Source organism: Semicossyphus pulcher, unplaced genomic scaffold (genome assembly GCF_022749685.1).
Source record: "Semicossyphus pulcher isolate SPU_LCO1_2020_fin unplaced genomic scaffold, fSemPul1.0.p SCAF_16, whole genome shotgun sequence".
NCBI lineage: Eukaryota > Metazoa > Chordata > Actinopteri > Labriformes > Labridae > Semicossyphus > Semicossyphus pulcher.
This window is the reverse complement of record NW_027211670.1, coordinates 23706992-23720199: the sequence shown is the minus strand read 5'-3', so window position 1 is coordinate 23720199 and position 13208 is coordinate 23706992. Positions and strand designations below refer to the sequence as shown.

The following is a 13208-nucleotide window of genomic DNA, read 5'->3' as shown; positions in this document are numbered from 1 at the left end:
TTTTGCCTTTATTTATAGAACAGCTGAAGAGAGACAAGAAAAGTGGGGAGTAGAGAGAGGAGGATGTCATGCACTGAATGAACGCCGACTGGGAGTCGAGCTTGCGATCAGTGCGTCGAGGCCTGTAGCCTCTGTGCATGGAGCGCCTGCTCTACCATCTGAGCTAAACCAGCACCCCAAGTCACTCTTTTCTATCATTGTATGGCTAAAGTCGCCTTACATCTCAGCAAAGATCGAGAACACAGAACACCGCTTCCACCTCTTCTCCCGAGCACACCAACCACTGCTGGCTTTTGGACTCACTTGTGGTTTTTTTTCCAGCGCTGTCTTCTCCAAAAAACAGAAAAAAACTAAGACTAAAGAAAACTGCAAAATGAAACAAATATTCAGACATTTTTTTATAACCGAAAAACCTCAACATGGCCACTTTGATATGTGATTAATTGCCAGAAGTCACGAATCAGGAAATTGGCCAGAAAATTTGCTGATTCCACTTCTTATAACGTGATGATTTTCTTTGTCAAAGAGAATGTAAATTGATTGTAAATCTTGGTTGGTAAAAAAGGCCCATTAAGCAGCGATTGTGGAGCTTTTGAAATCATTATCTTAATGGGCAGATGGAGTTTAACAAGCTGCTGGGAGTGGAAACGTTTGAACCATTTGTCAGTCAACTTGAGGAATAGTGGAAGAAGTATTTAAAGTGGTAATCTCGAAGATCTCAGTTTCGTTCTCTTTGGCGCCTCTAATGGCGATAAACAGTAATTGCGGGAGCACACTTCCCAGATATCCAGACAGTGTTGCATGTGTGACGTCCACGGTCGGCTCCGGTTGTAACTCTTGATTTTCCTGGCTGACGGTCGCTTTCCTTTTCAGACTGTTTGCTTCATCTGAGCGTCGAGTTTGTTTCTTTTTCTTTGGATTTTCACTTCTTGTTGAAGTTGTATCTGTAGTCATCCATCTTTTCTTTGTTTGTTCAGCCATAGTAGATTACTGTTTACTCGCAACACTTGCAGAGAGCGGAAAAGCAGCCGCTTAGCTCCGCCTACCCTCTCTGGCAGACCAACCACTGCTGGCTGATGGAAAACACGTCACTAACTGGGCGCCGCTTGGTGTGAACACCCAGTCTGTAATACTGCAAATGCAAAGGCTTTCATCAGAGGGCCATAGACTCAGTCACCATTGTGTCACCTCATTCGGCGACAGATAGAGACTTAACAGACATTTATTTAAAGGAAAATCTTGAGATGATGACTTTAAGCATTTACTTTAGCAGACGTACAACAAAATGTACTTAAATATAACATTAATATTTGGATACCTGTGTCATGTTCTTCGCTAACCTACACTCCTGACCTTTCAGGGGGCTTTTGGCAGATTGCAGTGGATCTCTCTGAACAACCAGCTGATCACAGCAGCGAGGAGAGTCTGACGTCTGCGCTCTCAAATGGCTTCATACGGATCGTCATTAAACCGCAGTCAGTCTCTGGCGAGCGGCCTGGAGAAGAACTCACCAACGTGGAACAAACCGTCTCACTCTCGGAGCAGCAGCACTCTGTCGTCTCGACACTCCAGACAGGTGAGGCTACGGACCTGTAACCACCGTGACCTGTAACCGTCTGAACAAAACAGGGCTGTCCTTTATTTGAGGGCACTTCCTCTCCAGAGGAAGAAATCACTTCTGACTTTTGTTACAGTTTTAGGTGGTTTTTCCATATATGAATTAATAAGCCCGATGCTGAGGCTTTTATTGTGAAATAAAGACATGATGTAACCATCAAATCAACAGCACAGTCATTGTTAATGTGACCAAGACCCCACAAGTCAGTTTAAACCAGACCCTGAACACAGCATCAACATTTTCACATATAAAAGAATCCAAAAATGAAGAAAATCGGGTCAATTATTTCACATAGTCTGAATTTTAGACGTTTAAAGTCCAACGAAATTGACAGATTACTAAGAAAGTAAGCAAAGACAAATAAGTAGCCGATCTTTCCTTCTTTTTTGAGGCTTTCAGACAAAGTTAGACTCATAAAAATAAAAGAACCTTCCAACTTTTGCTCATTTGAACACACGAATATTTAAAGGTTTTACTAACATCACGTCAAAGCTTGTAACACAGCCAGGAAACCTTTAAACCATCTTCCCGTTCACGCTGTCCATAGATAATCAAAGATTGGGAGGTGATCGACGACCCTCATGTAGAAATGCACACAGGAGGTGACAACCCTCAGGACGTGACCACCCCGGGTATCTGCGAGGGGTATCTGCACAAGAGGAGGAAGTGGCCCCTGAAGGGCTGGCACAAGGTGAGAGAAACATCCGCTCTGTCGTCCTGTTCGCAGAGATGTCAAATTTATGACTTTAATGTTTCCTCTCTGATTCAGAGATACTTTGTTCTGGAGGCAGGGATTCTACGTTACTGCAAGAATCAACATGATGTAAGTGAATGTTGAATTTTATAACAGAATTTTCTCACCTTGTAGATTTAGAAACACGTAAACATAAATGTTTCTCCTGTAGGTGTCCAGAGGACGAGTGCAGGGCTCCTTAGATCTCAGCCTTGCAGTGATGTCGATAAACAAGAAATCAAATCAGATCGACCTGGATGCTGGAGACATTCTTTATCACATGAAGGTAAGCAGAATATTCAAACTAATGACTGAATATAAAGATGGCCGACGCGTCTCTACCTCCTCTTGTTGTACAAAACTGAAGCCAAAACCCCCGCCGGAGTGGGCGCTGCCATCTCGCTCATTTGTACCAAGCCGCAGTATTGATGTCCCGCCCCTTCCTGACAGAAACCATGTTTGAGAAAAATGTATTTAGATTTTATAGTTTGACTCGTGTCCCATCTGTTAACATGGAGGAGGCGGGCTTTATGAGCTATACTGCAGCCAGTCAGCAGGGGGCAACAGAGAGGGTTTGGCTTCACTTTAAGGGAGCTGTCACGTCGTCCATCTTTTTATACAGTCATTGTAAATGAAAGAAATGTCCTCTGTTTAAACAGACGAACATGCTTGATGACTGTTTTTGTCTCTCTAAGGCAAAGAGTCATGAACTCTTCTACATTTGGGTAACGAAGCTACAGGCCCACCGCATGTACAAGAAGAACGAGGCCGCGCATGTTCACGGCGGCTTCCTCCACACTCTGTCCCACAGCGCTGCGGCTGGACAAGCTCAGAGAAACGGAGATGTGGTGAGTATCAAACACACAGTGACGTCAAACTTCTGACACATGGATCTTTACACGTGATTCCAAGTTTGTCTTTAACTCATGAGGGTTTTCCCCCTGTGTACTCGTATCACCAGAGCTCTGCAGGCAGGGCTGATTCTGCAGCAGCATCCGGAGTGCTGCCCTCGGCTAACACGGCTGCGAACACCAAAGTGTCTGCCTGGCTGCAGCACAGTCACGACCCAGACACCTGTGTTCAAGGTAACCACCGGGGTCAGCCCTACACATGGGTTTTTATGTGGCTGACTGTGAGTGAGTGAGTGATGGTACTTTCGGGAAACACTTCAAAATAAAAGCATTGTGTACAAACAAGGGGAGTCAGAATTCCAGCTTGGGCTTTTACTTTGAAAAAGCATACCAGAAGTGTTGCCGTACTTTCCTCTCCATGCCTGTGAATTTGACAACAGGAAGAGATGTTGATATTGCTGTCAGAGATCAATAGGACTCATCACAATTCATTTTGCGAGCCTCCTGTTCTCTACATTTTCGTCGCGAGTCACGCCGGCATTGACTCATCATGCATTTCAAATGAAAGTGAACACGTCCCGCGGCTGTCACGCACACGCCACGCTTCCAGTGTTGTCCACAAAACTCACATTGTCTTGATGCAGTTAGCCACATACGAGGTTTTGACCTCGTCGTGTTTCTAATTGCGAGGCAGCAACATTCACAAACCAGAAAGAGTCTCATGGAAGAAACTCAAACTGCCTTTGTATCCTTAACGTTCTGTAAATCCTTTTGCTTCAGGGAGACGTGCACGAAGCATAATAAATGACATCGAGAGATGTGGACATCTCAGAGACCTTAAAACACGTGTTTCCATCCACTGTGTTGATACTGTATGCGTCCAAGTTGCATTGTGGGTATTTTAGATGCCAGGAAAAGGAAAAAGAATGCACGGATTAAACTGCATTTATTTTTATTTAAATATATTTTTTAATTATCTGTCCGGATTATGACACTGGTAAAGTGGTGTTTTTGTTTTCTTTATTTGTTGTATCTGACGTTATAATAATTTCCACCATTAAAAGCACATAAAATGAACAGCTCAACTCGTTTCTTGCACCTGCAGTATCGTACCTGTCTCTGTGAAGGAGTCCACGCTAACCTTCTTCTCATGTTCTCCAGAGCTGAATCGATGCCACGCCGACCTTTCTGAGCTAAACCGCTTAATCCAGAGGCTGCAGACGTTGGAGGCGGGCCAGGCTTTCACTAACGGAGACCTTAAACGCATCATCAGCACACACGTACGCTTCCTGTTCGGTTTTTAGACGAGCTTAAGACCAAATCAGTCGTCCTTTTCACGCAGAATTATTTAATATTGTTGTAATATTGATTGTTTGTTCTGTCTCGTCCTCTTATGAAAACGTAGAATCTCTCCCTGGAGAAGCCGAAGAAGCAGAGGTCAGGGAAGATCTGGGGTCACTCTCGCACGCTGTCCAGAGTGGAGGCGCTGGGGATGGTAGGAATTTAAGCTACTTTTATCTTTAATTTTTATTATTATTGTGTTTGTTTTTAAATCAAGAAGTTTTATTTTTAGTAAGTTTCAGAGCATATTGAGATTAAGTATTTGACATCCCGTCCCTCCTGTAACATTTTGTGGCCTTTCTTTAATCCAAAGCCTATTCGTGGGATTACTAAATCGGTGAGTTGGCCAATGGGCAGAACTTGATTCTCCATTTACACTCTGATGCAGGCTGCCGTCCTGAAAATAAACCATTACTGTTAAAGTAATGACGTGAGAGAAGACGTTTTTTCCTTCACAGTAGTTGCTCTGTTTCTGTAGCACTTTTATTCGACATCCAAAACACATTTATATACCAGAGTATTTAGTTTTTCCCACTGAATACAGCAGAGTAAAGAAATGATTTATGTTCATAGAAATCTGTTGTAGAGTGAGTCGAGCAGGAGAGCCTGCATTTAGTTTAGATGCTTCATAGCTTCTTTAGAGTTGTGCTTGTTGTCTGTCCTGTCAGCTGGTCTGAGTCCTCCCGCTCTGAAGGTTGTCTTTCTTACCACACAAACACATTAACAACATGATGCCAAAGTAACATTGTGTAGGACAAAAAACCTGCAAACCAGCAGCTCTGAGCGATAAAGAATTTAACCTGATGTGTGAATAAGTCCCTGACAGGTAACCTCGGAAACCAGCGGCTATAGTCTGACGACAATATATTCTCTGGGACCGACGGTGAACACGTCGGGCGTTCCAGTTTAGCGATAAGGACTTCCTGCTCCGTGCGCTGCATTGGTTACAGGTCTGTCATCAAGAGGAGAAGAAGCAGATTTAGATCGGCGGGCTTTGAGTGCAGGTTTGAAGGATAGAGCCAGGCAAGCAGCTATCAAGTGTTAGCAAGCTGAAAACATCTAAACCAAGAGGGAGAAAATGCTAATCAATATGGCAAACATTACACCGGTATACTAGCATTATCATGATATATATGAGCGAGTAAGTATCCTGATGTTAGCATGTGCAGAGAGAATCACTATGCCACAGTAAAACCTCACCATGATGCTAGCATGACTGTAGACTCTAGGTCCATCCCTGTGTCTTTATGCTAAGCTAACTGGCTGCTTTTACGTACCGGCATGAAACTCCAATCTTCAATCGCCAATAAACGTATTTACCATAAATCCAACTGTTACTTTAGCACACAAATCTCAATGGATTTGCCTCTCTCGTCCTCGTTACCGTCTTCATATTGTATAAAATGCGTTTACAAAATGAAATATGATCCACTTACACTGCAACATAAACGTAAAAACTGCATTTAAATCCTTACGTACTGATAACACCACAAGATTGAGACACGTTTATCCCCTCACACACAAACTGACGGCTAACAAGGGATGGCTAAATAAACCAATGACCCATCCATCTTCCATCCTCCTCTGTTCACCTCACAGCTGTCATCGAGTCACCTGAGCAACTCGTCTCACCTCGGTACGTCAGTCCCCTCCATCCCGGACTACGTCTACTCCCAGCTCTCCCCCTCTGCTGCCTCGCTGTCGCCTGAGGGGAAGAAAATCCACCAGGACATCTGCGCTACATCGCTACGCGGTCAGAAACATATGATGAAGAATATTAGCATAAACTTAAATATTATGATCATTTCTCCTGAACCTGAATCTGTCTTTTTATGCCTCTGCAGTGTTTACTTCCCTGAAGTCAGTGCATGAAACTCTGTCCCAGGAGAGGCAGAAGCTGCAGGAAGTCTGGGAAACTAACAACATCCACCAGTCCAACACTTCAGCAGAGGTAAGATTCATGCTGCACCTGCGTCTGGATCCTCTGGCTCATATTCCCCTCTGCTCTTTGATGGCTTATTTCTTTGTTCCGCCCTGTTTCCTTATTTCTTTGTTCCTCCGTCGTTAGTGTGCAGAAGTGAGGCGCTCGTCCCACGGGACTCCTTCAGTGGCAGACTCGGCTGCGGAGTATTTTGACGCCAGCGATGACGTCCTGTGTGCGTGTTCCTCTGGGGTGTCGGATGAATCAGGACTCAGTGATGGAAGCACCACCAACTCTGAGCCGGAGGAAGGACATGGTGGGTTCATGTTCACGAAATATCTTTGTCCACTAGTTGCATCAGCACACAGCCTATCCCAGCTGTCACTTTGGGAATATTGTTGTTGCGAATTATACTGTTTCTCCTAGTTTTGATTCCTTGATTAATGTTCTCCTTTTTGCGACATTACAGGATCAGCCACCCGGAAGTACCGCGCTAGCATTTCCAAAGCTCCTAACTGCGTTGTTCCCAAGAGCACCGGACGGCGAACTTCACTTCCCGCTCCGTGCCCTGACAACAGCCACGTGGGCCTCATGGCCATCCTCTACAATAACATAGGCAAGGACAGCAACCATCTGATAGTGCATGTTAATTATATTTCACGCACAGCTGCTATCTGAGTGTTATCTGCTGTTCTTCTTCAGGTAAAGACTTGGCTCGGGTGTCCATGCCGGCTGCTCTCAATGAGCCTGTTAACCTGCTGCAGAGACTGTGTGAGGAGCTGGAGTACAGCGAGCTGCTGGATACGGCCAACAACACAGCAGACCCCTACCAGAGGATGGTAAGACTGTTCTAACATACGACAGTATGTCTGTGTAAGAGAGATGGGAAACTAGGGGAGTCCGATATGATTAATTAATCTGTTTCTAGTAGATTTTGAAAACGTTTATTTCCTGCATTGTAACAAAGAAGTGAGCGAAGTAAGAGACACATGTGCTCATATTATACAGGAATACTGCAGCTGCTTTAACTCTTTTTAAACGGTCAGGAGGATGGCTGCAAGGAGGAGTTTCTTAATACAAACCACCTGAACATAACGACCTGACAACCATTTTTATTTATTACTGTTTTGAGACACTTCTGTGTTACCAACGACGGCTCCAACAGTCAGTAAACCGAGTGAGAAAGCAGACGCTGACGCCGCTGTGAGCAAGTCCGATTTAGTCGCCGTACTTGCAGAGCACCGTTCGGTTCTGCTCGCTGAGCTCAGAACATCGTTTAAAGAACTGAACGGGAAATTAGACGGACTTCAGACGACCGTCAGAAGCCACAGCTACAGACTGACCTCTGTGCAGGAAAAGAGTCTCTTCACCAGCGGCGGGAGGAGGTTGGATCGGTTTGCGGCCTGTTGCAGACAGAAAATCAGAAAAACTGACTCGGAAGAGAAAATAAGATTGTAAAAACTAAGGTCAAACACCAGAGAAAGAAGTGCAGAAGTAAGAGAAATAATGGACGTGTGTGAGTTTACTTGAAAATACTATTAAAGAAAACTGAGCAGTAAGCTCTTCAAAGTTCGCTACATTGGAGTACAAATATAAATAAGACAAAACTTCTGTCCCTTTTGTTTTTCTACAAACTTTTACAAAAAAAGATTCAAATAAACGACCAATATTATTTTTAAAAGAAACATTGTGAGCTTTTGTGTTCTTCTTCTTCCAGGTTTACATCGCTGCCTTTGCTATCTCCGGTTATTCCACTGCGACGTTCAGAAACCGCTACAAGCCCTTTAACCCGGTGCTGGGGGAGACCTACGAGTGTGTCAGAGAGGACCGGGGCTTCAGCCTCATCAGCGAGCAGGTATCACAGGAACAACCACAATATTTACTTTATCTCCTGATCAGATAAGCCTTTAAAAGCTCTTCTCGGCCACCGTAGAGAACAGAAAACACTTTACTGACCTTCTTTTGAATCGGGCAAAGACGATTGGTAATTACTTTTGGGCGGCCATAATCCCCTCTTGGTAAATTATGATGAATCACCCGTTGGTGTAATTGAGCAGCTCAGCCTCGGTGATTTATTGCTCTAATTAAGTCGCAGTAACTAATGATGTCATCAAAAATGAACACAAGTCATTACATCGTTTATTTTGATTGGAGCGCAATTAGTAAAAAGTAATTAATGTCAGATCTGAACAGAGTCATTAGTGTCCTGAACCGCAGCTCAGCAGTGTCGCTCTGAGAGACAAAGGATGTTTCCCCTTGAAATATGGCTGCATTATCTGCTGCTAGCATAATGCTGCTAGCATAATGCTGCCTTCAAAGAGAACATGTTAGCTCGCGGTTGTGACATAGTCGTTTTTGTCTTCACTTTACCAGGTCTGCCACCATCCTCCCATCTCTGCCTGCCATGCACAGTCAGACAACTACTCCTTTTGGCAAGGTGAGTTAACCTGACCTCTGGCTCTGCTTTGAAAAGCTTCTGAACAACACGACATTACAACAACACTTGTTTATGTTCCTGAACAGACCAGAGATGGAAAAACAAATTCTGGGGGAAGTCGCTGGAGATTCTGCCAACAGGGATGGTGAATGTCACTCTGTCAAGGTAAACAGTCCACACCTGCTGATCTGTATCTGCAGATCAAATGTTTTAAATAAGACCAAACAAACTGCAAAACATCTGTCTATTTATTCCACCCCAGCAGACCCACAGCATGAACATGTAAACAAAATAATGTGAGCAGAATCAGAAACAGCGCCATCTTGGATTAAGATGTATCATAATTGATCGCACAACAAGATGTTTCCATGAATATACAGCTCATAAGAGAGCACTCCAAATGTTCCTTAGATCAGCATCTCTCTCTTCATGTCACGGCCGGCCCGATCCAGATGTGAACCCCATTAAAACCTCTGAATGTGATCAAGAGGAAGATGGACGCTCACAAGCCATCGAACAAAGCCGAGCTGCTCCTCGAATGGCCTAACAGTACTGTGACAGACTAGAGGAGAGCATGCAGAGATGCAGGAGAGCTGTGATTAAAAACCAAGTATTGATCTGTGAACTCTTCCTGAGTTAAATCATTCTGTTGTTTCAACATGAACTGTGTTGAAATGTTTTCTTTGCATTATTTGAGCTCTGAAAAACATCTCTTGCTTTCTTAACCAGTCGTCATTTTCTGCAAATAAAAGACCCGAATGAGAATATTTGATTTGGAAGTAGGAGAAAAGTTGTTTAGAATAAAACAAAAGTTCATGTTACACGAACACAAACCGATAAATAGAAGAACCAGAGAAAAACATGTTTTTGCAGTGGTCTCTCGTGGAGCTGTATCTTTCACTGCATAAATCCAAAATATAAGAAGAAAGGACTAAATTCAGGTTGCAACTTCTGATAATTTTCCCTTTTTGAGATTTTCTCAGCCTGTCAGCTGACAGTGCAGAGAGAGACAGAAAATATGGATAAATGTTCCAAATGTTGAACTCAAATTGTGACGTTGTGATTTTCCCTCATACAGCCTCTGCCTGAAACGACTCAGTCAGCTCTGTCCCCTTAAGAAACCCCGCTCCTACAAGCCCGCTTTCCTCTGATTGGCCAGCTCTCCGAAGCCTCCTGAGGCTGCACTTTGTGACGTCAAAGTCTGAAACCTTGCAGACTGAGCTGAGAAGCCTGGGGATTAATCAAACATACTTTTACCTACAGATTTGAAACTTCAGCCACGTTTAGTCGAGACAGTAACATTATATATATGTGTTAAAATGTGAAACAGCATAGTACCCCCTCTTTAATGATGAGCAGATTAATATTATTTGTTTGCTTTTGCCCAAATTACTCTGAAATGTCTGAAAAATCTCAATAATTTCCCAATAACACCCAGGCAGCAGCCTTCAGAGAGCTTGTTTTGTCCACCAACAGTCAAATAGCACAGCTTCTCTTTTCGCTCAGGTATGGAGACCACTATGAGTGGAACAAGGTAGTGACCTGCATCCATAACGTCCTCAGTCAGCAGCGATACCTGGAGCATTACGGAGAGGTCACCATCCGAAACCTCAAGAGCAACGTCTGCACCTGCAAGATCACCTTCGTCAAGGTAAGCTTAACATCTGTCTTGACTACTTTTCTCAGTCGTTTGGTTTCACTGTCGACCGACAACTTTGTGTTTTTGTTGTAGTCTCGTTACTGGGGTTCAGAAACGAACAAGAACGAGGTGCAGGGCACGGTGCTGGACCAGAGTGGGAGCGTCATTCACCGGTTCGGAGGTCTGTGGCATGAAGGCATCTTCTGTGACACTCTGCCCAACCCCAAGTGTGTCTGGAAGCCAAGTGAGTCCACGAACGTCCCAAACCTGTTAACGAACGTGTTGTCCTTTTCCTGTACTGACGTCTTCAGTCTCAGATTCTGCTTTAAAGGTTGAAGGTTTAATGGAAGTTCGGTGAAAGGATCCAACACTGCTAATCAGCATAAATCCAGGCGTCACGTTTGTGCAGCAGCAGCTCACCTGACGACTCTTGTCATCCCACAGATCCCATGCCAAAGGATTACCTGCTGTACTACGGCTTCTCCACCTTCGCCATGGAGCTGAATGAGCTTGCCCCCGACCTGAAGCCTTTCCTGCCTCCCACAGACAGCCGCCTGCGTCCAGACCAAAGGTGAGCTGAGCTGAGAGCAGATGCTTTGTAACTCTTTCTATAGATGCTGGTGTGTTTACAGAAGAGTTTCCAAAATGACTGCACATGTTTAATGTCTCAAAAAAGTGATTTTAGTCTGAAGTGACTCTTTAAATGATAATTTCTTTCTGTAGGATGCTGGAGGAGGGATATGTGGATGAATCAGACAGAAAGAAAGATCATATCGAGGAGTGTCAGAGGGAGATGAGAAAAGAGCTCGCCAAGAAGGGACAAGAACACATGCCACGCTTTTTCAAGTGAGTTCATAACTTTTATAATCCTTGTTATCAAAGCATGATTCCGATCTGTTATCCAGCCATCCATCCATTTTCTTCCGCTTATCCGGCATTGGGTCACAGTGGCAGCAGGCTAAGCTAATTAGCCCAGACGTCCTTCTCCATAGCATCATTTTCCAGCTCCTCCTGGGGGATTCTGAGGTGTTCCCAAGCCAGGTGGGATATATAATCCCTCCAGTGTGCTCTGGGTCTGACCCAGGGTCTCCTCCCAGTTGGATATACCCAGAAAACCTCCACAGACAGGCGCCCAGGAGGCATCCTAATCAGATGTCCGAACCACCTCAACTGGCTCCTTTAGATGTGAAGGAGTAGCGGCTCTACTCCGAGCTCCAGTCTGGATGTTTGAGCTCTTTACCCTCTCACTCTAAGGCTGAGAAAACAACCGGAAATTACTGGTTATCACGGGAAAACTGAAATAAATAATATGTATGGATGTATGTCCGCTTAAGGCTTCCATACCTAATTGTTTTCTTGATGGTAAACTTTTATTTTATCCCTTTTTCTTTCTTCAGGAAGTCCAAAGATTCCTGCGGACGGGACGTGTGGGTGACAAACGGGACGTACTGGAAGGTCAGAGAAGATCCAGGTTTTGCTAAAACTGAAAACCTAACTTTGTGGTGACGAGACAACACGAGACAAAAACACATCAGAGGGAGAGACATAAACTATCACTGGTGGATATTAGCATATATGAACCGCTCTGAGAAACATGCAGAGTGGAGAAAGTGCTGCTGACCTCTCCTCGTTCTTCTGTCCTCCCGTGACTGGCTCATGGGAGGCAGACAGTGAATTACCCAGCATCCAGTGCAGGTGAAGAAAATAGGAAGAACTTCCTCCTCAGGATCAGTTTTCTAATGCATTTTAGGTTTTTTAGATTACTTGAACAACATATGTGTGAATTTTTTTTGAGAATTTAATTGTTTCCTGCTGAACTTTGAACTGAACAAATGACTTGAAATGAAAAAAACTTGTTAAACATGCATTTCTCTGTTGGGTTAGTAAGAGGCGACTTCTTTTTTTAGTGTTTAAAATGTAAACATGCAATCATGTCCTCGCAACAATTTCACTGTTTTATAATGTGTACCATTGTTTAGCTTTATGAATGTACTGTTAATGCCCTAATCCTGGCTGGATCACCAACTGGGTGACACAAGATGAGCAGCCTGTCATTTAATTTTCGCAAATTTGTTTGGAAATGTTCACCAGTAAAGCATATTTAAGCCACGAAGCTGCTGCTGCCCGCCTGTCAAGTCCATCTCTATAAATTCAGCCAGTAATAATCACATTTCTCATTTTATTTCATTATACATTTCATTTATATTTTATTTATACGTACAATGCTGCTCTCAGGTGGCCCAAAAAAAAATCAGTTCAGGCAGTGAATGAACAGCCCCTGACCAGGCTAATCTGGCAGTAGCTCAGGTACAGATACCAAAGTAAGTCCCCTGTCACATGGTACTGATGTAATGCATATGAAGTACTTTAACGTGATATCTGTGGCTTTTACTTGATTCATAAGTGCTGAAGATAATCACCTGCTTTAAAAACAATGTTTTATTAATGAAGTTTAAGTCACTATCCTTCTAAATACTTTGGTCATTGCTAGCATGGATCATGTTGGTGCAGCATCTTGAAATATTTTAATGTTTTTTAATGAATTTTTTGAGAATATATATACATCACATTAACATTTAAAAAATTATGTCTAACTTCCTGTGTCCACTAACAGTGTTTTTTGCGCTGGCAGCGCCTACTTTCTGTAGAAAACCGATCCAGTTCAGCT

At 43.6% G+C, this 13208-nt stretch overlaps 1 protein-coding gene across 1 annotated transcript; it reads left to right on the top strand.

The window, feature by feature from the left end:
* Positions 1-1444: 1444 nt before the first annotated feature.
* osbpl7 (oxysterol binding protein-like 7) lies at positions 1445-12046 on the top strand. Its single transcript, XM_069664445.1, has 22 exons — positions 1445-1576; positions 2166-2309; positions 2388-2441; positions 2524-2637; positions 3047-3199; positions 3313-3436; positions 4364-4482; positions 4608-4697; positions 4857-4880; positions 6143-6296; positions 6388-6494; positions 6612-6780; positions 6934-7080; positions 7167-7303; positions 8182-8319; positions 8838-8901; positions 8988-9066; positions 10408-10552; positions 10634-10784; positions 10985-11111; positions 11264-11386; positions 11938-12046. Exons 1-22 carry the CDS (start codon positions 1445-1447, stop codon positions 12044-12046), a joined length of 2604 nt encoding a protein of 867 aa, XP_069520546.1.
* Positions 12047-13208: the final 1162 nt, after the last annotated feature.

Bases quoted from the DNA above. Each gene is read 5' to 3' on its own strand.
- osbpl7 (XM_069664445.1), top strand. From the start codon at position 1,445: ATGGCTTCATACGGATCGTCATTAAACCGCAGTCAGTCTCTGGCGAGC. The intron at 2,442-2,523 runs GTAAGTGAATGT...TTTCTCCTGTAG, and splicing joins ACTGCAAGAATCAACATGAT to GTGTCCAGAGGACGAGTGCA. The intron at 3,437-4,363 runs GTAACCACCGGG...CATGTTCTCCAG, and splicing joins CCCAGACACCTGTGTTCAAG to AGCTGAATCGATGCCACGCC.